Source organism: Cibotium barometz, chromosome 17 (genome assembly GCF_041138505.1).
Source record: "Cibotium barometz isolate CiBa-2024 chromosome 17, ASM4113850v1, whole genome shotgun sequence".
NCBI lineage: Eukaryota > Viridiplantae > Streptophyta > Polypodiopsida > Cyatheales > Cibotiaceae > Cibotium > Cibotium barometz.
This window is the reverse complement of record NC_141062.1, coordinates 4390934-4416004: the sequence shown is the minus strand read 5'-3', so window position 1 is coordinate 4416004 and position 25071 is coordinate 4390934. Positions and strand designations below refer to the sequence as shown.

General features: G+C 42.9%; 1 protein-coding gene across 1 annotated transcript; it reads left to right on the top strand.

The window, feature by feature from the left end:
- The first annotated feature begins 10900 nt into the window (after positions 1-10900).
- Positions 10901-24706, top strand: LOC147629605 (molybdenum cofactor sulfurase-like). The gene is made up of 4 exons (XM_086811095.1): positions 10901-11079; positions 22159-22557; positions 22995-23873; positions 24059-24706. Exons 1-4 carry the CDS (start codon positions 11035-11037, stop codon positions 24419-24421), a joined length of 1686 nt encoding a protein of 561 aa, XP_086667221.1. The 5' UTR covers positions 10901-11034; the 3' UTR covers positions 24422-24706.
- The last annotated feature ends 365 nt before the right edge of the window (positions 24707-25071 follow it).

Here is a 25071-nt window from a genome sequence, read left to right as displayed (position 1 = left end):
CTAGAGTCTTAGAAGACTTAGTAAGAGATATTTCTATCCAAAGACAGTGTAGGATATATACCAAGGGAGTATGCCAAGTACTTATGTCTTCAAGGTATATTAGTTATCCCTAGTGGTAGTTATCTCTTAAATATGAGCTAGGTGCTAGGAGTAATAAAAAAATTTATGAAAATATACCCTAAAAAGATATATATCTATATACAAGGTGAATTACGACATGAAGTGTCTATCGCCATGCGAAGTGCTTGGTAGGACCTGGGGATGTCTCAGCACCTTGGGGCCGATGCCTTGGTTTCCATGGGATAAACACTGATGTCTAGAAGCTTCAGAAGAAGACCATTGAGGAATCTGTCGCCTTGATAGACGTTGGTAGGACTCGGGGGTACACTATGGGCCCTCAAGACCGATGCCCTCATCTTCAAGGGGTACTCCTTAGGTCATAAAAGAAAGAAAAAGGGTCTGTCGCCCTTGAGATACTTAGCGGTCTTTAGATTCTCTTGGCGGAGGTCTCTGGGCCATTGCTTGGGTCTCATGGGGATAGAAACTTAATCTTTAACACCTTCTACACACATATCAAAAAAAAAAAAACAACAAGAGAGAGCTCCAATCACCTTTGCTCATACTTAGGAGTAGGGTTGCCACTTAGGAGTAACTTACATACTGATAGGACATTGAGACTGCGGTCATAACCGGAGGTGTACAAAGACACTTGCCTTTGCATAGCATTATCTACTACCTAAGTCTCACTTTGACTAGTTTTTACTCACCTCTTTTAGTACTCATTAAAACTTTAATCAGCCTTGCACTTGTATGCTCACGTGTGTAATTATTATTGCTGATTTTGCTTTTCTTTTCTTTTTATCAATAAAGGACTTTACTCGTATCAATTGTTTTTTGTTGCAGCTCTTGCTACTACCGCGCTCGAGGACGTGCGCAAAATAGGAAGGGGGGAGTGTTGCTTGCAAATGAGGATCAATACCAGGATGCAACAAAAACGATACTTAGGGCTCTTGAAAAGAGTTCTACTTTGTAGATGAATGTGGGAGAGGGTTTGATAATAATCCCACATGGGGACCTATGGGAGTCCTAGAATTTTTGTATAAAAGGTGGCTCATTTGAGAGCTTTAGACACTTTTGGGCTTAGTTCATGCAAGAGCTCCTTTGAGAGACCTACTCTCCCTCTTCTCCATAGAGGTGAAGACTCTTCTCTCACCCCATCTACATCATTGTATGAGGTAAATCTCTTCATTGAATCATTAGCAATGTCATGAGTCTTTCTCATTCTCTTCTCTAATCATTTTACTCTTATGCATGCTTTTAGTATTTCATTTTTGAGTACATGGATTGATTTGAAGCTTTCATGGAAGCTTGATGCTTGAATGTATGCATGCTTGTAGGAAGATAGGAGTGGAGTGAGGTCTTTCTCTTTGCTTGAGTGCATAGTGATTGTATTCCTCTTGCTTGTATTTGTGAATGAATGGGTGTGTAGGAATGAGGACAAGTTGAGCTTGTGTGTATGCTTAGTCTAGAGTCAAGTGATGGTAGCCATGAGCATTCTCTCCTTTTGTGGATAAGCTCTTGTGCACCGGTACGGGTCGAATCCCTAGCTCCGAAAGGGATGCAAATCCCATTGGAGTGAGCTTAGTGTGGATCGTACTCCTCTTACTACAAGAGAGAGAGTTTTCCGTCTCTCCATGAACCATTCTCTGCAGTTTCACGGCTTTAGAAACAGAGCAATAGAATCGGAAGCAAAATTGAATTGGATCGACAAAGTAGCTTATTAAATCGTACATACATGCACTTAAGATCTGGAAAACTCATCGAAGACGATCTTACACCACCTGACGATAGTGCATCGAAACACCTAGGATCTTCCTATCAAAGAAGTGTGGGATAAGGACATTCCACAAGCACACATCTGAGTGTTTTAAGAAACCTGACCACTGCTGAAACTAGTAGCGAAGAGTCCATGGAATAAGGGCTAAGATACACTGGGTTTGGGAAAGAGGAGAAACCACCCTCCCCAACTAGGTCTAGTGGTATCATTGATATCGCATGGGGATTTTTGGTCTCCAAACCAATCATCATGAGACGAAGAAGCGCAATCTACGGGCATGGGTCTCTCAACCAGTACTGCTGAACTCGGTCCATGACAAGAAGTGCCCATTCCAAACCTCGAATTCTAGGCTGTCGAATATCGACACCCCCCGAATAAGACAAGACATGGAAAGTGCGGCCAGGATGGGTCAAATATTCTTCCCCACCACTAAGGAAGTAGAGTTAGACCTCAAACGTAGCGAGGTGGAATGACGCCTCCTACCAGAATTGAGCTTAAGGAAACAAGAGCTCGATACTCAAAGGGCGAGACTTGAGCAAAAGGAAACGGGAAGTTTAAACCCACTCTAATCATGAGGGAAGGAACCAAAATTGGTTATGGAAAGAAGTGAGGGAGAAATTCCAAACTTAGAACCCATAAACGAGGAATCCAGAGTGGAGGAAGGATTTACAATCATGGAAGAGGAGGATAACCTAGCAAGAGTGGCAGGTGAAGTAGAGGACCGTTTGTACACCAAAAAGGATATTGAGCAGATGATTAATCACCCTATGTTCGTACAAGACATTGAACTTCTGATTCTGCAAAGACGTACGGAGGTGACTAATGATGAACCACTCCAAGGTACAGTGGCTGGACCACCCATGGACCAGAAATGCCTAGAAGACGTACAGAGGTGACTAATGATGAACCACTCCAAGGTACAGGACGAGGTCTAGGAAGGGGGGAGCAATTCCTCAAAGGCCAAGGATGGATCTAACCATGGACCTTAATGCAGCCACAAGGACAGACCTGCTAAATATGGCGGTAGAGATGGGCCAAGGGATGGTCAGAGAACTAGGCACTACTCTAGAATCCCAACCCTCCTACATAAAACAACATATCATTTCCAAACTTGTCCAAAAATTCTCTGGGGAGACGGAGATCCTATCCAACATGTAGAGATTTTTGAATCCACATGTGAAACCTGCGGGCCTATCAGTGAGATGTGACGATGATTCACTGACCTTGGAAGGAAAAGTTCATCAGTGGTTCCGAACCCTCAATCCTAAGGATAAGGTTAACTTGACAAGACTCAAAAAAGTTTTTGTGCCCAGTTTTGCCCAAAGTGGTGACAGATGGAGCCCTGTGGCACAGCTACATAATATCAAACAAAAGGAGGTTGAGTCGATTAAGCACTTAAATTCAAGCTGTAAACTTCGGGACATGTTAATTGATAATCAGTTATTGCCTTGCATCTACTGAAGAGGGGTTAGAGACCATAAAATGCATGATTACCTGCTACTAGCCTGACCTACTACTCTTGATGCATGTTGCAAACTGGAAATCGAATATGAAGATAATTGATAATCAGTTATTGCCTTGCATCTGAAGAGGGGTTAGAGACCATAAAATGCATGATTACTTGCTACTAGCCTGACCTACTACTCTTGATGCATGTTGCAAACTGGAAATCGAATATGAAGATAATATGTTGGAATTGCCGCAACTGGAAGATGTCAAAACATCTTTAGCAATTACGACTTCGTGTGTATCGAGTCACCAAGAAATTGGAACTCGAAGCAAGCAAGTCGGAAACATGACGGGGTGGATAAGCCTAGTAATGCCATATTAGAGAAATTTAAAGTAAAGGAGGGAAGAGAAACATCTGGGCATGGGCGTAATCATCTTTACCCTGCCACACAAGGAATTAGTGTCGTGCTCTATGTGTAGATTGAATCACACTGAAAGATCCTCACTTTTTCCTATAAATAGAAGCCTCCCCCCTTGTAAAAGGTTAATAGTGTTTATGCACTGTTACTCTACTCCTCCCCAGAGTCAAATACATTGAATTCACTTGATAATTCAATTATTTCTCACTAAATCCTCTCCAAAAGAACTAGTGGCCACTCTTGTTGCAAATAAGAGTAGAACCCTCAATCCCTCAAGCCAAAGGAAAGCTTACAAACTCCATGTAAGCTTAATTCTTACTTATTGTGAATTTTAAATCTATGGTTTTCTTAAATTTTATGCTTTGAAAATGTTTGAATTAAAATCTGATGCTGTGCCTTGATGGAAAGGCCACCCCCTTCTCTTCTTTACAATTCAGCTCTTCTTAATCCTAGAAAGTTTAATTAAATGATTGATTAAACTCTTTTTATTGTTTACTCTCTTAATTTTTAAAAAATTGAGTAGATTAGAGATATTAGAATTCAAATTGGTATTAATTCAAGTCTTTAATTGAATGTAAAAATTGAGAAATGGTCAGCCATACAAAGGAGGTTATGGCAAAATTTTCTTAAATTTTGTGGAACTAAAGTTTATCATTAGGTTATTCTAAAAGAGTAATTCCTTCCGTTTGTGCATTCTAAAAGATTTATTTTATTTCAGAAGTGTCATTCTCATTAAAATTGAATTTATGCATAGAAAGATGCATAAAGGAATTTATTTTTATTTCAAAAGAGTTATTCTCATTAATTTTGATTTTATGCATAGAAAGATGCATAAAGGAATTTATTTTTATTTCAAAAGAGTTATTCTCATTAATTTTGATTTTATGCATAGAAATATGCATAAAGGAATTTATTTTTATATCAAAAGTTTTATTTTCATTAAAATTGATTTTATGCATAAAAAGATGCATAAAGGATTTATTTTTATTCCAAAAGTGTTAATTTCATTAAAAATTGATTTTATGCATAGAAAGATGCATAAAGGATTTATTTTTATTTTAAAAGTGTTATTTTGCTTAAAATTAAATTTATGCATAAATAGATGTATAAAAGAATTTTGTTAAAAGTGTTATTCCCACTGAAGTTGATTTTATGCACAAATACATGCATAAAGATAGAATTCTCTTAAATTCTATGTTTAAACAAATGTGATGAGATGTGATGTGAATCAGATAGATGTGAATGCATGGATGGATGGATGTGATATGAATAGAAGTGATGAGAATGTGATGTGGATAGATGTGATGAGATGTGATGTGAATCAGATAGATGTGAATGGATGGATGGATGGATGGATGTGATGTGAATCAGATAGATGTGAATAAATGGATGGATGTGATATGAATAGACGTGATGAGAATGTGATGTGATGAGATGTGATGTGAATCAGATAGATGGGAATGAATGGATGGATGGATGTGAGGTGAATAGAGGTGAGATGAGAATGTGAGGTGGATAGATGTGATGAGATGCGATGTGAATCAGATAAATGTGAATGAATGGATGAGATGTGATGTCATGTGAATCAGAATGTAAATGAATGATATGGGATGTGAGTGAATGTATGTGATGATAAATGTGAATCAGATAAATGTGAATGAATGGATGAGATGTGATGTGAGTGAATAGAGGTGAGATGAGAATGTGAGGTGGATAGATGTGATGAGATGCGATGTGAATCAGATAAATGTGAATGAATGGATGAGATGTGATGTCATGTGAATCAGAATGTAAATGAATGATATGGGATGTGAGTGAATGTATGTGATGATAATGAATGTGAATGTGTATGTGAGGAATGGATGTGAATAAGTATGTGAAAGAATGGATAAGGATGTGTATGAGAAGAATGGATGTAAATGTATATGTGAATGAGTATGTGAAAGAATGGATGTGGATGTATGTGAAAGAACAGATATAGATGTGTATGTGAAAGAATGTGATGCGATGTGACATGAATATATGTGGATGTGAAGTGATAGATATGAATGTATGGATAGATATGAGTAGTCATACATGTAAACGATTGGATGGATGTGGATGAATGAGATATGATGTGGATAGAAGTGATGTGATATAATGTAAATGAGAATGAATGTGGATGTATGTGAAAGAATGTGATGCGATGTGACATGAATATATGTGGATGTGAAGTGATAGATATGAATGTATGGATAGATATGAGTAGCCATACATGTAAACGATTGGATGGATGTGGATGTGGATGAATGAGATATGATGTGGATAGAAGTGATGTGATATAATGGTGATGAGAATGAATGTGATGGATATGAATGAATGTGAATGTGATGGATATGAAGGAATGTGATGTGATGGGATGTGAATCGGGATAGATGTGAATGAATGAGATGTGATGGGATGTGAATCGGGATAGATGTGAATGAATGAGATGTGAGGTAAAATGAATGGAAGTGAATGTGATGTGGTCTGAATGGATGAGATGTGAATGAATGTGATGTGATAAGATGTGGATATGGGTAGATGCGAGTGGATGAGATCTGATGAGGATAAATTGAGGAAAGATGTGATGAGATAAAAATGATGTGATTGGATGAGAATAGGAATACTTGTGAAAAGGGTTGTGGAATTAAATAATGTGGTTGATGTAGAACAATGTGTAAAGACGAGAGTTCGTTATAGAAACTGTATTTCTGAACTGTTTTTAAATGACTGTTTTATGTGAAGAATGCTAGAGAAGCATTTTGACCGTCTTGTGAATGAGGTCGTGCGGAGACCTAATCAATTAAGTTGCAACAGCTGACGGAGAGTCAATGGAGGACGTCTCGCATAGCAAGATCAGCCGAGGTCTTGACCAACCTCGGTTCGATTAAAATGGTGAGCTTTCGGTATTGTGGATGAGGGACCAAGGAAGTGGCCTATGAGTGAAGCACTAGGTCACTTGCAAAGGATCCTAGAGGGTGCTGACCAGACGGTGCTCGGGCTTTGGGTCACCGACAATACCCACACGTATGTCGTGGAAGATATTGGAACAAGGAGTAAGAGTTGTTTTCTGAATTCGGGCTTGGATCTGGTTGATTGATCTTGCTGGTCCTCAACGGATGAGTCCATGGCTCTTTTATATGGATTCGTTGGTTGATCTTGCTGATCTTCAACGAAGATTCCATTTTGATATGTGAATATATTACTGGTTACTCTATGTGAATATATTACTGGTTACTCTATTACTGGTTACTCTATGAGCTAGGAACTATCGAAAAGGCCCCTGTGGTGGTCAGTGGTGAGCGTTCTGGTTGCCAATGATGCCATAGATACACCGATGAAGGAATGATTGGAAATAAGGATTCAACTAGAGATTTTGAGGATTATGATCAGTGAGACAATGGTTTCAATAAATGATTGTTTTTAAAGATAGATGATGCTGAGAAAAAGGGAATTTCATATTGGGTGTGTAAGTGGTGTGACTAGTTTTAAGTTTGCATGAATATCCGGCTAGGGGACCTGGGAACTCTTTTTCTGGTACCCGAGACAAAACCTAACCAAATTCTTAATTGGATCCCATCACTACAGTGGTTGGGCGGTTGGCTAACCCACAGGCTGGACTGATGGATCCCTAAAATGAGACTAAATTTCTGTTGGTACGATAGATGAAGTAAACCCCGGATAAAAATTGTTCTATGGAAAAGAATCAATGACTCAAAATGAGGAAAAAAGTGTTGGTCTCTATGATCCAAGTGCAATCTTTCCCTTGATCTGACTATGGGACTTACGGGTTCGGTCAGATCAGTTCAGTTAGTTAAGGCTTTTGACTATGTTAGAGAAAAGTTATCCTGGAGGAATCGCCCATGCTTTCCGAGCAAGGGAAGTTTTTTCGGGTTCGGTTTTGGAAGAATCGATGGATTAGTCTCTTGTTCGGATATCCGTGGGCGAGGCCCTGTGTGTGGGACCCTGGCCCGCACAAGAAGTGCTACTTCCGCTGCTAGCACCCCTGAATTCGTTGCGCGGTGGGGACAAGGATCCCATAGGCGATTTCATATTGGGTGTGTAAGTGGTGTGACTACCTTGAATTTTGCTTGAAGCGCCGACTAGGGGCCCTAGGAACTCTTTCCCCTGGTATTCGGGATAAAACATAACCAAATTTTTAAATGGATCCTATCAATAGAGTGGTTGGATGGTTGGCTAACCCATGGGATTGGATGGGGTTAGGCTGGATTGATGGATCTCTATAATTAAAATTCAATTCTGTTCAAGTTATGATAGTTGAAGTAAATCACAGATAATCCTTGTTCTATGGAAAAGAATCAACGACTATGCCTCTTGATGAGGAAAAAAGCGTTGGTCTCTATGATCCAAGTGCAAGTTCCTCCCTTGATCCGGCCATGTGATCCGCGAGTACGATCGGAATGAAAAATGGAAGTTAAGGCCTTTAACTACATTATAATAATTCTCCTGGAGGAATCGCCTTTGCTTTGTGGGCGAGGGAAGTTTTTTTCGAGTTGGATTTTTGAAGAACCGAGGGATTAGTCTCTTGTCCAGACATTCGTGGGTGAGGCCCCAAGTGGGAGGCTCTGCCTTGCACAAGAAGTTGCTACCTCCACTCTGCTAGCATTCTAGAATTTGATGCGCAGAGGGGGCAAGGATCTTTCACTTGGTATCAGAGCCAATTGGTTGAAATTGATCAACCAAGAAGTAAGGAATGTCAAAAATTTATGAGTTACCAGTAAAAGATTATAATTGTGTGATGAAATTCATACAAATTGATATTCAGAATGAAGATTCATAAATTGGAAATTGAAGCAAGAATTGAATTGACTAGAAAAGCTATTATGGGATTATCTCTATATTATCTTAAGGGAGAGTTTCACAAAGCTGCCATGTGGCAAGAATTTGGAGGTTCTGGAAGGGGAGGAGGAGGTTTGAGAAGGTTTGGGTAGAATTTGATTTTGGAAGCCTCAAAAGAAGTGCGAAGCACGGGTTCCCAACTAGTTTCAAATAAAGTGCACTTGCGGTATTTAACTTGCTTTGCCACATCAATGAGCATGGATGATGGATAGATAAGATCTTTAAATTTTGAAGAATGGGGAGAAATGGTAAATCACAAGAAATCCTTATCTTTAAAAATAGAAGATATGTCTTACTACTTTTATAAAATTTGAAGGTATTTTATAAAAGAAAATAACAATGAAGGCATGCGATGTTACATCACTCGCTCTAAAGAATAGAGGCCGATCAAGGGAGGTAAATAATGAGTTTTCCTAAGCATAAAGGGATTTGCATTAGATGTTCACTATATAGAAACCCTAATTAGCGTGGGCATTCAAAATGGTATTTTACAAACCCGTTCTTTTCTTATGGATTTTGATATGTTAATGATAACACTTCTTTCAATTCAAGGCTAATGGTACTCCTTTCTATAAAGTTCCCCTCTTTTTGAATTTAAAAACCCCTAATGTATGCTTTTTTTTTTGGTAGCTTCCCTTTAATTGAACTATCATGCCTCAACTATCATGCCATTTTAGATCATTTTAAGTGCCCCCCTCAATAAGCCTCAATCCCCCACCCCTTCCATCTTTCTTTCATTGGAGCAAAAAAACCTTAGAAGACACCAAGGTTACAACTTGTCTCGAGTCTTCATGCCCCCTCACACTAGTTAAATGCAATATATTATCATAAAGGTGGCTTGGTAACTTCTTTCACAAACCTTTTTTTTGGGGGGGTATTATATGTATTGCTTCAAGGAGTTCTAAGTAATAGGTATTTTTGGTATGGAGTGCTTACCATTTTTAATCTAGCTCTATCACCTCTTGTTAGAGAGAGAATGTACATGCTTATCGAGCTATTATGATTTATATTAATCTCCATTTGGCATGTTTCCATCTTTTCAAGTTTTCAATATGTCCTTGCTTTACATTTAGTATGTAGGTAAGGTTGGTAAAGAAGCAAGAATTGCATTGATGATGACTAGAAAAGCTACTATGGCAATATTTCAAATAAAGTGCACTTGCGATATTTAACTTGCTTTCGCCACATCAACGAGCATGGATGATGGGTAGATAAGATCTCAAAATTTTGAAGAGTGGGGGGAAATGGTAAATCTCAAGAAATCCTTATCTTTAAAAATAGAGGATTTCTTACTACTTTTATAAAATGTGAAGGTATTTATAATTTAAACATGCAAAACTTAATATTTTTTGAAACCTTGAAGTGTAAAATTTACAGGTATCTTTCAAACTTAAGAGTTGAAAATACATGTTTTTTTTTACACGGTGATACTAAGGCGTTAACATATGGCAAGTTCTAGAGGGAGTTACGCATGTGAACCACTTACTGGAGCTTCATCCCTTCAAATGTATGTTGTATTTGAGGGATTTTACATGAAGGCAATTTGCTCGCCACACATAGGTGTAAAGCTTGCCCATTCATCAACTATTTTCCGTTATCATTTACTTCCATACACAAGTGTATATGTTTGCCCAAATAACTCTTTGATCAACCTTGTTCATTATCCAAGTCTATGAAGACCCCTCTAGATGCTCACGTGAAGGAAAAGGTTGATGGGTGCACATAATTGTGCAAAATAGATAATGGAGGTAATTGTCTTTTCTTGTGAAGTTGACAAGGGGTGCTAGTGTCCCCCAATACTAAAATATGAAGGTTGAAGTTGGCCTCAAAGCCCACTTTTTCCTTCAAGAGAAACCCACATTCAAAAATTGTGTCTAGAAAAAGGCCACTTGAACGACAATTTGCTGACTAATGGGTTTCACTTGAAGTCTTAAATAGTAGGGTTGCAAATTTCAGCCCTGGTGTCCCGTGAATGTTACATCTTCTAGTGTTATTTTGACCACACACAGTGGGATTTCAGCCCATCTTGAGAAAGCCCACCTTGAAATCAAGATCTAAGATTCCATAGATTTAAAAGTGGGTTGATGGCTCTGGTAGATATATCTCCTTGTCTTTGGGCGAAAGAATTGTTTCTTTTCTAGCACCGTCATGTACTTCATGTGAAACGAGTCAAGGCCTTTGTTTTATAATGCAGTCGAATGGCTTGCAGGGTCGAAGCCGCCCACCCCCACATGGACACACACGTGTGAAACCTAAGGGGTTCTCTTTGACCAGGTAATGTATGAAAGCTAGTCAAGCTCTCCTTTCATCATTGGCCTCGTCATCACCAGCCTTCTTGCAGGCTACTCTAAAGGGTCCTCACGCGGTGTAATTATTGCCCCTCCGTCTGCGGTTGCTCTATCTGAAGAATAATACATCATCCAATGCTTAGAAGGAAATTGGCTCAGCATGTTCAACAAGCTCAGCAGGCTCCGTAACAAGAACAGCTCTCAGGTGACTCTATCTTTTGTACGATTTGGTGTCTTGTACTTACCTTTGCTTGATCGTTCTGAGCCGTCCCTGCATTCTCTGTGGTAATTTCTTTTTTAAAATACACACAACTTTGATTCTTTGCAGTAAACTTGCCTTCACTTTTTTTGAGTGGGATTTCAAAACTCTGTTTTTCTGCAGTAACCTGTGCCTTCTTCACGACAACACAAAAGAGACCATAATTCTCCACAGAAACCCATTTTCTTGTTTTGCGTGTGTGTGTGAGAGAGTAAATTGACGGAAGGGAGATGGGTTTGGGGGGCGTCTTGCACTTTCAATGATGGGCTTCCTTGCATAGATTTGTGCTTAAACTAAACCTAAATTTCTTCCTTTTTTGGTGGTGGTAGAAGTATCTGTGTGTGGGTGGGGTGAGAGGTGAGGGGCTTTTACACTCTCGTTGATTGTTTTTTTTTCCATTGATTAGCGATTAGGCTAGACCTAATTTTATTGTTTTTCTGGGGTAGGTGCCAGGCGCGTGTGGTAGCTTCGTGGAAATGAATAATAATCAGTAGCATTTTACTAATACTTAATTTTGCCAAAAAATCAAAACGTTCGCCTGACCCTACATTTTGCTGCTTTTTGTCCGCTTTCTCTCTAGCTTTTTGGTGCTAGATTGTAATATTTGTGAAGAAGTGATCATCGTGCCTTTAGGATTTGTGCGTTTTGCTCTACAAAAGAGATCAGGCTAGATTAAAACTCTTTATTTCGATTAGAAATGGTAGAAGTGGGCAAGAACTGTAAGCAAAAGACGATGGTTGTCAATCACCAGTGTTACATGTGGAAGCTTCGGAGAAGATCGGTAACTTCAAGGCTCAGAAATCAGCACTCTTTTCGCGACGAAAATTAACGCACAAACTGAATGAAGTTGTGCAGAAAATATAGAGAGAGAGAGGGAGAGATGGAGAGGATACAGTATTGGGTCCCAAATATCCTCTGTAGGGCCTCCACCACGGATGGTGTATTTGCTTTATTAGAATGATGTAAATCTGAAGGGAAAATACAGGAATCTTGACCTTTCTTGGCTGAGAAAACTCTGCCCTTGACCTACAGTCCTTCACCCCTTTGCTTTAGCAACTCCTTGGCTTGTCTAGCCCTTGTTTGCCTTGGCTCTTGGTGAAAAATGAGAGAACACAATGGGATTGTGGGTCTCCTATTTGTACTTCTCATAAACAGTAGTCGGCCAGCTCTTATCCAGGCAGCCAGGTTCAGTTTCTGTCCACGATGCTAAAATCAGCATTAAATGCTGAAAATTCACATAAAAAACCTGCGCTTTTCTCCCTTGATGGTTGGGCATCATGCGCTTGAATCTCCAAGGGCTGGACACTGAATCTATGCTGTTTTGGGGACTGGACAGCCTGTATGGGCTGCCTCAAACTTGCCCTACAGCCCTCATAACACTAGATGTGTTGTTGAAATGACTGTCCTACAGCCCTTCCATGGCCGGTGGGTAGTCCTATGGGCTGGCCCCTTTTCCTAAAAGCAAACCCTAACCACCTACTCAATGATCTGGCATCCGGTACCATACGAGATACACAGAATCACTGCCATCATTCTAGAGAGAGACTCACAGCGCGGACTGGCACTGTTTCATGTGCAGGACAGTGCACACCTGACCTTGGACTCTTGTGCAGGACAATGCACACTTGACCTCGGACGACTGAGATGGATCCTTGGCTGACTCATCCCGGACTGGGCTCACATGGGACCAGTTCACCATCCCAGGTCCTGCACCTTCTGTACAGAAATGTCTACGTGGCATCCAAGTGCGTGATGCACGTGACATCCCCTTCTGCCTAACTTGACGGAAGCTGCATAGCCTCCAAATGCTCCGTCAATAACGTCGGATAGTCTTCGAAAAACTCTTTGTCAAGCCATACCGCTTCATCGGTTCCTCGGTCCTGAAACTTCGTGAGGAACTGTCTTTGTCTTCGGCTTGAGCCATGCTTGAAACGGTGCAGAAGAATCTGTTCTGGAACCATAACTTCTACTTCATCGGCAATATTTGGTTCCACTTCGTCTTTGACTTATGAAGGGATAGAACTTGCATATGGCTTTAACCAACTAACGTGAAACACATCATAGATAGTCCAACTCGTAGGTAGCTTTAATTGCAGAGACACCTCATTAATCTTTTTCCTGATGGGAAAAGATCCAAAGCTCCTGAAAGACAACTTTGGGCATCGCTTGCCCACCTGCTTCAACCTTTGCTTCATAATCCGAAGATAAACCCAATCCCCTTCTGAAAACTTCATATCCCTTCGGTCTTTATTGGCCTGTCGAGTGTAGGCCTCTTGCGCTTTAGCCAGCCTATCTTTAACTGACTCTAAAATCTCCTGGTAAGACTCCGTCACTCTATTTGCTTCAGGTACTGAAGACGAGGTCCTGGTCAACAATGACTGGAAAGGTCTTCCAAATGCTACCTCATATGGAGTCCTGCCAATAGCTGAAGAAAAAGAATCATTCAAAACAGCTTGAACTAAAGATAAATAAGATTCCCACTTACCTTGCTAATCGTGGACATAACACTTCAGCACATCAAAGGCCAACTGGTTGTATATCTCTGTCTGGCCGTCCGTCTGTGGGTGGAATGCATTGAAAAAATTCAATTTAGAAGAATGCCCTTCAAAAATGACTGGTAAACTTGGCATCTCGGTCTGACACTATGGTCCTAGGAATCCCACGAATTGGGTTCCAATGCCGAATGAGCAACTAGTTACTTAGACTGAGAGGCAGATTCGTAACAAAGTCCATCGAAATATCTTGGAAAGGACTCTCAGGAATTGGCAAGGGCTGTAACAACCCTATCTTCTTTCCACGAGGAGCTTTCACCTTTTGACAAATATCACAGTGTTGTACATATGTAAACACATCTCGCCTCATCTTTAGCGAATAATATTGCCGTTCCAATTTCTCCAGAGTCGAATTCATGTCCCTATGACCACCTGCAATGGCGTCATGGGCATCATGGAGAAGAGCTTCCCTGAACGACTTCATGACACACAGTCGGCCTTTGTAGAAAAGCCAATCATCGCGTATCAGAAAGTGGCATGGTCCTGTGGCATCCAATGCCTGTTCCCACTGTGTACCGAACTCCTCAGAAGCCGCGTACATGTGCTTCATGTCATCTAGTCCTGTACCAACAACATTGAGTCTAGTGGTTTGAATCGTAGTCACTTGTCCCTTCCTGCTTAAAGCATCGGCCACTGGATTGGCCTTCTCAATCATACCACCGAATTGCTGAAATATCTGACTCCAGCGGTGTTGTCGATCACTACACTGTGCACTTGGCATTGTCTGAATCCAACGTAATGCCTGATGGTAAGTGCAAACCTCAAAGTCACGGCCATACAGAAAATGTTTCCAATGTTTCAAGGCTTGTATAACTTCTAGGAGTTCACGATCATAGACTGAGTAGTTTTTCTCTACGGGCAGTAACTTACGAGACATGTAAGCTACTGGATGACCATTATGTTGCAATACACCTCCAGTTGCGATGTTACTCGCATCGGTGATCACCTGAAATGGCTTGCCCACGAGGCAAGTGCTAAACAACGTGCTTCTGATAAAGTCACCTTGAGATTCTTGAATGTCTCCAACGCTCGTGGAGTCATTCGAAGCTTTTGCCTTCTTGTCTTCACACCCTTTAGCAGATCGGTGAGATCCGCCGAGAGATCAGAAAACTTGTCTATGTGGGTGGAGTATGCCTGGCATATACCCACAAAGGATCTGATGTCATAGGCTGTCTGAGGTATTTCCCAATTGACAATCTCGGCCACTTTAGCCGAATCAAGTCGAATGTCTTCGGCACTAATTATGTATCCCAAGTAATGCACCTGGAACAGATAAAATTCCGACTTCTTTTCATTGACGTAGAGCTCGTTGCTTTCCAGCAACTTAAGGACTTTCTCCACATCAATGTCATGCTGCTCAACCGTAGCTGAAAATACCAGTATGTCGTCCAGAAATTTGAACACACTTTCCAATCAAATCCCGGAAAACACGCATCATCATGCGGTTAAATGTAGCTGGGGCGTTCGTCAAGCCAAATGGCATGACCACAAATTCATAGTGGGCCCGTTCCATACGGAAGGCTGTCTTGGAGATGTCCCCCTCCACAATCCGTAGCTGGTGGTACCCACTCTTTAAATCAAGTTTCGAGAACACCTTTGCTCCATTCAGCCTCTCGAGAATATAATCAATTCAAGGCATCGGGAATCTACTCTTGATAGCCAGCTTATTGAGTGCACGATAATCGACACACAAACGGGAAGACCCATCTTTCTTCTTGACATATAAGATCGGGGCTGCAAATGGCGACACGCTGGGGCGGCTGAAGCCAGATTGCAACAATTCTTGGAGTTTGCGGTCCAACTCCGATTCCATTGCCTTGGAAAGGCGATACGGAAACTTACTCGGAGATTCCGAGCCTAGGAGGAGGTCAATCTTTTGGTCCTCCGGTCTGGATGGGGGGAGCTGGGGAGGGAAGCTGTTCCCAAGAAAAATCTTCTAGAACTTTTCATGGAGAGCCGAGTACTTCTCAGAAGCATTGACCACCGTCTGGGCTGTCTGGATGTATAGCATCGCACACTGTGCGCCTTTCCTGACTGCTCGCTTAGCCTGCAAGTGGCTTATTAGCGGAAAGTTCGGAATTCTTGGCTCACACTTAATGGTCATTGGGGGTTTGACACATTCCGATTGATCTGGAACATGTGCTTGTCCCACTTGACATCGGGAAGAAACTTGTGAAACCACTGAAATTATGTCTGCTCCTACAAGAGGAGCAACCATAAAATCACGCACAAATTCTATGCCCTGAATAACTAACTTAGCACCTGGAGCTTCATACTTAACGCTCGTTGTCATGCCTGTGCTAAAACCCTCAACTTGTTTGTCCACCGAAGTAGTTAGGTCGAAACGGGCACGCCTAGCCGCCTGTTCCGTGACCACATCCTCCGTGCTGCCGCTGTCAAACAAGACAACTCTCTGGCCACCTATGTAGCCAAAGGACTTGAGCAATTCATTGCGCTCATACTCCTGGTGAGGGGCACGCTTCTGCTTATATTCGAGCTCCTGGCTAATAATTGCTCCAACTGAAGCACCGGGGTTTGAAGAACTAGGGGCAGCCACTGGGGTTTGTGTGGGAGCTGACCACGGAAGCTGTGGAGGCAGCGGCGGTGGGCTTTGGAGGCTTCTTAGGACAATCCCGAGAAGTATGTCCTTTTGTATGACAAAAGAAACATCTACCCTCCTTCTTGTACTGAGAAAGCTCCTCAGCACTCAACTCGCCACCTGTCTTGCTCCTCCGCTTTCTAGTCTAGAGTAAGCTTAGACGCATTGTTTGAGTTCTTGGAGCCAGAGGCTCCCGGGCTCTGTCCTGGGAAAGACCCCATCTGGTTCTGGCCTTTGCCCCCCGAGGCGGTAGCCTTGGGAGAAGCCGGCTGGGAAGTCTTGGGCTTGCCATCATTATGCTTCATTTCTACACTCTGCGCAAGCGAGAGTGCGTCTTCAAAGGTGGCTAGCCTAAACATACACACCTCCCATTGGATTTGCGTGTCAAGGCCATACAAAAACTGCCCTTTCTTGTCCGAATCAGATAAGCCTAATTGCAAACATAAGGTCGGAATTCTATTGGCAAACTGAAGACTGGTAGCGCATTCTGATGCGTTCCCTTGAACTCGTCTTCGAGTCGCTCAAGGTAGTGGGGCGGTAGAAACCGCTGCTTAAGGTCGCGGACAAACTCGTCCCACACATAAACTGCCATACCTAATCTAGTGTGGGCATGAGCCCACTGAGTCCACCAAGGAATGGCCTCACCTTCCAAGTACCAACTGGCTAAGATCACTCTGTCAGTATCTGTCTTTCTAACTGCAGCAAAGTAAGCTTCAAACTGAGGTAACCAAAAATAAAGAGTTGTGGGATCGAGTTTACCATTATACTTACTAAAATTCATTTTCTCGGGAAAATGATTCGAGGGCGCCACCGGTGTCAATCTGGCGTCCACAGCTACTAGGTAACGCTCGTGTTCCACACGTCGCATGGCTTCGTCTTCACGTTGTCGGATCTCTAATGCACGCATCTGCAACTCAAGCAAAGAACTCGGCTGCGGTCGTGACCCCGCGATAGGGTCCATGTGTCGAGGATCTGGAATCTGGGATACAGAAGGAGAGGGAGGAGGAGATGGAAAATGCAACGCTGGAGAACGGGTACGCTCTTCCAGAGCCAAGATCGGCACCTTTTGCTCGTCCAACTTGGTTGTGTGGCCTGCGATTGCTCGCATCATCTGCTGGAACATATCTGTAACACTCAAGCCTGGTGCCCTAGCTGGGCCGCCTGGTGCACTCTGGTCCCATGGTTCTTGGTCTCTCTCGTCGTCGAAGCTTGCCATAGCAAAAAAACGCACTTCCTTCCCGGAGCGCAATCTGACCATCCATTCTGTGTGGGAGACGTCCGGAGGCTGAAAACCAACCGTCCTTCGAGGGACAGGAGTCACTCCGAAAGGGATAGTCCACCGGCGTCTGAAAACCAACCGCACGAGCGAGAAAAAATTCTGGTTTCTTTGCTGAATCTTTGCATTTGAAGTAGGCTCTGATACCACTGTAACATGCGGAAGCTTCGGAGAAGATCCGTAACTTCAAGGCTCAGAAATCAGCACTCTTTTCGCAACGGAAATTAACGCACAAACTGAATAAAGATGTGTAGAAAAGAGAGAGAGAGAGAGAGAGAGAGAGAGAGAGAGAGGGAGATATGGAGAGGACACAATATTGTGTCCCAAATACCCTCTGTAGGGCCCCCACCACAGATGGTGTATTTGCTTTATTAGAATGATGTAAATCTGAAAAGAAAATACAGAATTCTTGGCTGAGAAAACTCTGCCCTTGACCTGCAATCCTTCACCCCTTTGCTTTAGCAACTCCTTGGCTTGTCTAGCCCTTGTCTGCCTTGGCTCTTGGTGAAAAATGAGATAACACAATAAGATTGTGGCTATCCTATTAATACTTCTCATAAACAGCAGTCGGCCAGCTCTTATCCAGGCAGCCAGGTTCAGTTTCTGTCCACGATCCTAAAATCAGCATTAAATGCTGAAAATTCACATAAAAAACCTGCGGTTTTCTCATAAACAGCAGTCGGCCAGCTCTTATCCAGGCTGCCAGGTTCAGTTTCTGTCCACGATCCTAAAATCAGCATTAAATGCTGAAAATTCACATAAAAAACCTGCGGTTTTCTCCCTTGATGGTTGGGCATCATGCACTTGAATCTCCAAGGGCTGGACACTGAATCTCATAACACTAGATGTGTTGTTGGAAGGGCTGTCCTACAGCCCTTCCATGGCCGGTGGGTTCAGCAAGGGCCTTCCTGGCCCTCATTGGGGTGGTTTCACACCATCCCCATGCCCACACTAAGACTTGGGGTAGCCCTATGGGCTGGCCCCTTTTCCTAAAAGCAAACCCTAACTACCTACTTAATGATCTGGCATCCAGTACCATACCAGATACACAGAATCACTGCCATCATTCTAGAGGGAGACTCACAGCGCGGACTGGCACTGTTTCATGTGTAGGACAGTGCACACTTGACCTTGGACTCCTGTGCAAGACAATGCACACCTAACCTCGGACAACTGAGATGGATCCTTGGCTGACTCGTCCCGGACTGGGGCTCACATGGGACCAGTTCACCATCCCAGGTCCTGCACCTTCTGCACAGAAATGTCTACGTGGCATCCAAGTGCGGGATGCACGTGACACAAAGCAACATCAAGAGGAGGAAGATCGATGAAGCAGGTGATCAATATATTGATGCTACCCTTCCACGATGAGTACACACAAAATTGAAGAAGAATTAGAAGTTGGAGTGTAGCATTGACTCTCCGATGCAAGCAAACCGAAAGGTGAGAACTTTTTCACGTTCATCGTCGTCTTTGTTGTCAGAATCGGCTAGCGCCTGTGCATCATGCAGCTACACTAGCAAAAACCTATTTCATAGACTCATAGACTTCAGAGTGGTGAAGAAAGGTGAGGACATGGTGTGTATAGCAAGAAGAACGATGGCTCGGTTCTAAAACAAGGATGCATGGGCAAAGAAGGGGTCATCTGTATCTTCTGCAATTTGTGCTTCTCCCTCTCCAAGTTCGAAACCTATGCCAACAACAAGAACCGCAGGCCAAGCGTCAACATGTTCCTACAAGAGGTCAAAAGGTCCATAGCCACATGCTTACAACAGCTCCAAGAGCAAGCTGAGCAGCAAGTCATGGATCAGCCCAGTACAACTGCAGCTAGTCCGGCCAGTTCCGCTGCTGCCCCTTTTGCCAAATCGACATGGAAGCAAGCCGTAGGGTTCCAACCCGCTGCCAGTACAACACGCAAGGTCGATGAGTTTTGCCAGGTTTGCGGGGATAAATTAATTATAGATCATGTCGTGCAACTATGCCATGACCAGACCTACTTGGAGCATCCCTCTGATGCTGCTGCAAGCTATAGTCATAGGAAACGGCCGTTTTAGACCCTCTCTGTTTGAAGACCCCATCTATTTCCATGGCCTTTTCTTGTTTCCCAAGTGATATTGTCACAAGAAACGGCCATTTCCACCCTTCAAAACTCGTTTCCCGTTTCCATTCGTGGAAACGGGCGGAAACTCGTTTTCCTGTTTCCATTCCTCGAACATTTATGTTCCCCTTTCTCATTTCTGGTGACTATGCCGCAGGCACGTAGTGGTTCTGCTCCCTGATAAGTGTAGTAACTGCTCCTGTGGTCAGCAAGTTGCAGAAAACCAACCCATCCGCTGCTCCCAATGCCAACTGCAATATCATCGCTCCTGCGTATCCGCTTCTCCAGCACATGGCTACTACACCTGATTCTGCAGCCTCCACTGCGAAGACCTCTTCGTCTGGCTCTGCTTATTCGTGGGCATCTTGCACCCCTTGCCGGAGAAGCCGGGGATGCTTCTCTAGCCAAGATCATGTTGCACAGGTCAGCTCTATCGACGACTATGATACAACACATCCCGCATGCTGAGAGAGCGTTTGGCCCCGATCTTCGATAAGCACACCGGAATCAATCTCCTCTCGCAAATCAACTACAACGGAAAGACCCCGCACCACCATCCCTCCCGAAGGCTTGATTGTAGCGGCTTTTATACCTTCATGCTCTTGCAAGACGCCACTAGCACATTAGGCCATCTTTATCAGGACGTGGTCTGTCTGGCCTCAGTCAAGATTCATAGCTCTCCATCAAGCCACTGCAATGGCTTCGTGAGGTGCTGTTCAGCATGCTCTTGGAGCTGTTGTAAACATGTGGCTATGGACCTGCCGTCCTCGTGCAAGAGCATGTTGACGCTTGAGTGACATGGCATTCATAAGCATTTAGCAGATACCATACAGGGTCATCAAGTATTATCCAGGGCATTTATAGCATTTATCTCATCATGTGCAGCATGTATGGGACTGTTTCAGCACCAACATCAACACATAGGTCTTCATGAGTACTTAGGGGCATGTAAGCATCATGGTCATGGACTGTGGTCAGCAGCCAACAAGGTCTAGTCAACCAGCCGACAGCATTTGTTGGCATTTATGGCAGTCGTGAGGTCCCAGAAACCAGCCGACAGCAGAAGGTTCAGCCGACTCAGCATATATCTCAGTCGTGGGCATATTAGCAGCAACCGACTGCAGTAAAAGTACCCGACCAGTAGCATTTACCCATATAAAAGGGCATCATATCATTTCAATCATGAATCATCTGATAGTTCCAGCATATTCTCAGCGTTTCCTTCCTAGGGAAGCAAAGGGAAGACAGCAGATCAGCAGTTCATCATCAACACATTCAGCAGCATACAGTTCCAAGGGTGGACCTCAGCATTGGAGAAAGGATCAGTCATTCATCTCATCAGCATTCAGCATCTCTCTCTCATCCCGAGAAGGATATTCTTTAGGACAACATCGTAGATCTGTTTAGATCTCATTGTAAACGCATTCATTTAATATAGCTGCATTGCATTACATTGACACCTTTGTCTATCTCTTAAGTATCATTAAGTGCAGTTTAGTTTAGCCTAAGGTTGTTTTACTACGATCAATCCCTCGCATGTCACACTACTGGCATGGGTTTCGAACTTGGAGAGGGAGAAGCACAGACTGCAACACCTACAGGTGACACCTTCTTTGCCCATGCATCCTTGTTTCAGAATAGAGCCATCACTCTTCATGCGGAACACTCCATCTTCACCTTGCTTCACCACTCCGGAGTCTATGAGTTTGCGAAACAGGTTTTTGCTAGCATAGTTGCATGATGCAGAGACGTTGGCTGATGCTTTTGCGGTACAAGAAAGACGTTCCGACAACAAAGCCAACGATGAACGTGCAAAAGTTCCCACCTTTCGGTTCGCCTGCATCGGAGGGTCGATGCTACCTCTTCTTGAGCTCCAACCTCTAATTCTGTTGTACAGACTCATCGTGGAAGGGTAGCATCGATATTGATCACCTGCTTCATTGATCTTCCTCCTCTTGATGTTGCTGTTGTGATTGATAACTAGCTTGTAGTTCATGCCCACTTCCACCATTTCTAATCGCAAATAAAGAGTTTCAATCTAGCTTGATCTCTTGTGCAGAGCAAAATGCATAAATCTTGTAGACACGATGATCACTTATTCACAACAACGTTACAAGTATTACGATCTGATGACTGCAGCACACTCAAAAAAAGCAGAAAAGCTAAAGCAAAAAGGCACCAAAAAGCTAGAGAGAAAGGGGAAAAAAAGCAGCAAAAAGCTAGGGCCAGGCGAACGTTTTGATTTTTTTGGCAAAATTAAGCATTAATAAAATGCTACTAGCTAGTATTCATTTCTGTGAAACAACGACCCTTTAATTAACCGAGTATCACGAGGGGGTACAGTGGTTATGTGTGCACTTAAACCTAATTTTGTTGTATTTTTGGCTGTAGTGGAGAGAGAGAGAGAGAGAGAGAGAGAGAGAGAGACAGTTTGTCAAGGATGGGTTTTCTTTGCATTGATTAGTGCATGAAGTTAACCTAGTTTTTCTGTAATTACCAGAACAACAAAGAGAACAACCACCCAAGGGCTGGCATATCTGCATATTCCTTTGATAATTATTCTGTGTCCAGCCAGAGCAGCAGATTTTCACTGGAGACAGCACACCCATCCGAAGGGTTTGCATCTTATGTGGACACCTACAGTGTAGGGCAAGCCTCATCATCAGACCACTGGGCATCTTCCAAGGGCTCATCATCCCTCCCTGAAGAAGGCTTTAATATTGGGCAGCCTATCTTGCTTGCCTATGAAGATGCTGAAGAGCAGTTCCTGGAAGATTTTGAAGATTATTTTGAACACCTCCATGTGGACAACATCCGAAAGCAGCAGTACCCGAAGCTCGATCTGCAGCGGATTGTTTACTTAGACTATGCCAACTTTGCCCTCTTCTCGAGATTTCAGGTATCTGTACTTGCTTATGTTGTGTGTTCAGTCTTGTATCCATATAATATGGATTTGAACTCAATGCCATCAGTCATTTTGCAAGCTTGCTCTGCATAAATGTTCTCGATGTTGGGGTCCTTCCTCCTGTTCCATCTCCACTTTTGGCTCTTCTTTTAAGCACTTTAATTTACATCCCCCAAGTTCCAGGGCACTATATAAGGTTTGGCTGCTTCATTGTATGCCTTCGTCAGTTACTGGTTTTTGGCAATCAGTATCTTGTTTGTCGAAAACTCCAACAGAGGTAATTCTAAGATGCACACATGAATCCACCCCCCTCTTCTTGATCTGTAGTGGTTCTACGAGTTCTATTCAGCAAAATAAGTCTTGATGGCACAGGAGTTTGCTTGAACAAGGAGACGGCAACTAAAATGTGTGCAGCATGGTTCTTTGTCCAGGTTGAAGAACATATGCGGGTGCTTTTGGAAGAGGGGCCGAACCTTGGGTCTGTCTCACTCTCAAATGCTCCTTCCAGCCATCTCATGGCTTATGTCTTTGACACCCAGCAGCGTCTCTTGCAACTATTTAACACTGACAAGAGTGAATACTCTGTCATCTTCACAACTGGTTTCACGGCTGGCTACAGGCTTTTCGGTGAGATCTACCCTTTCCGCAAAGGGAGCATCCTGCTCACCTTGTCAGACAATCATGAATCGGTCAAGCATGTTGTATCTTCGATCGGGCAGCAGGGAGGGAAGTGCATTTTGGTACCTTTGAAGGAGCCTGATCTCAGCATTTCATCCACGGAACTAAGGAGACTGCTCAAAAGGCAGGGCTCCCATGGTGGGGGGGGTGGAGGGCTGTTTATTTACCCTGCCCAGTCTTGTCTGTCTGGGGTGCGGCACTCTTTGAACTGGATACCGGAGGTGCAGCAAAATGGGTGGCAGGTTTTACTTGATGTATCTACACACCTACCAACTGGTTCCTTAGATCTGTCTATGTATCACCCAGAGTTTGTGCTCGGCTCTTTGCATCACATGCTTGGTTACCCCTCTGGGATGGGCTTTTTGCTTGTCAGAAAGCAAGCGTTTTCTGTGCAAAGGGACTCGCAATCGCTCAAACTCACGAGTACGCTGAATGAGGGAAATGATTGCCACATTGTCAGCGAGGACGATAACATCAATCTTCTATCTTTTGCTGCTTTGAGCTTCGGGTTGCATCACTTAGAAAGCGTCGGCCTGGTTCCCATACGAAAGCGAGTGCTGAGTTTAGCAATTTGGCTTGTACAGACGCTGAAGTCTCTGAGGCACAAGGATGAAGGAAAACCTTTGCTACAGGTACGTGTCTGAGCATCACAATATCTTCTTGTTCAAATGCTTTGACATAATTCCAGTGCAGCTAGTTCATGCATCATGGCTTGTAAAGTGTGTGTTGCACCTGCGTCTTGCTGTTCTTCATGAAAGACCCAAGAAACTAATGTAGGTAGAGATCTTACAAATATGGTGATGCAACTGTATTCCAGGTTTATGGGCCACAGTCGGCTAAAAGCAGGGGCAGTATAGTGGCTTTCAATGTGATCGACTCTACTGGGAGTTTCTTCCCAGCAAGCTTAGTACAAAAGCTGGCTGATAGGAACAACATTGTGATCGGAGCCGGTCATTTCAGCAACCCCGGGTTGGCTACCATTCTAAATGGAGGCTTGGACAAAGCTCTTGATTCCACAGTCTACAAGAGGGCATTGGCTTTCTCTGCTTTAAGGGTCTCTCTAGGGCCCATGTCGACATTCCAGGATGCATACAGACTTGCACAGTTTCTCTTGCGATTTCGGGATGAAGAGTATGTATCATCGGAGGCAATGGAATTTATAGAAGAAGAACTATTTTGAAGTCTATCCTTTGTTCTGAGATCCTAGGATGGATCGTTGTGCTAAGAGCTATGGTAGAGCAGAGATTTTGTGGATAGGTAAATTGTCCCAACAATGGTTTTATAGATTTGGGGCTTGTATTTTTAAAAGTAACGGACATCACTCGTTCTTGGGTTTCAATAAACAATGAAATGCATACTGGCACTGTGAGACCATTATGATTTTTGAGTTTCATGGATGTGTGAAGACTATTGGTAGCCTTTCGGTTCAAAGACCTAATGCCAAAATAGCTGAGCACAAGCAAAAGTGTTGATGCGCAAGGCTCTCTTAAATTAGGAACTAGTACTCAACCCACGCGTTGTTGCGGTATGTAAAAGACATTACGAAGCGAAACGCAGGAATGGAAGCCAGAATACAAAGAGTCAAATCGAAGGGATTTTTTTCTCTTATTCTTTAGAAATCCAGGATTTCTTTTTTCTCCTCTCCTTATGCCTTGGTTATCCTTATGCCTTGGTTATCCATGGTTAATATGTAAACAGTCTTAGTACACACTATTGTATTTATATTATTGTTTTAGTTACGAATAATTCTATTATATTATTAAGTTAAATGATAAATACGTATTTTTAATCTCTATTTTTTTTAAAAAATGGAATCATAGCCATGCAGGC

What these genes read in the sequence shown, in the direction of transcription:
- LOC147629605 (XM_086811095.1), top strand. Translation starts at nt 11,035, where the DNA reads ATGTTCAACAAGCTCAGCAGGCTCCGTAACAAGAACAGCTCTCAG. An exon ending in GTAACAAGAACAGCTCTCAG is followed by an intron (nt 11,080 to 22,158) that starts GTGACTCTATCT and finishes TGTAATTACCAG; the next exon opens with AACAACAAAGAGAACAACCA. An exon ending in AAGGAAAACCTTTGCTACAG is followed by an intron (nt 23,874 to 24,058) that starts GTACGTGTCTGA and finishes ACTGTATTCCAG; the next exon opens with GTTTATGGGCCACAGTCGGC.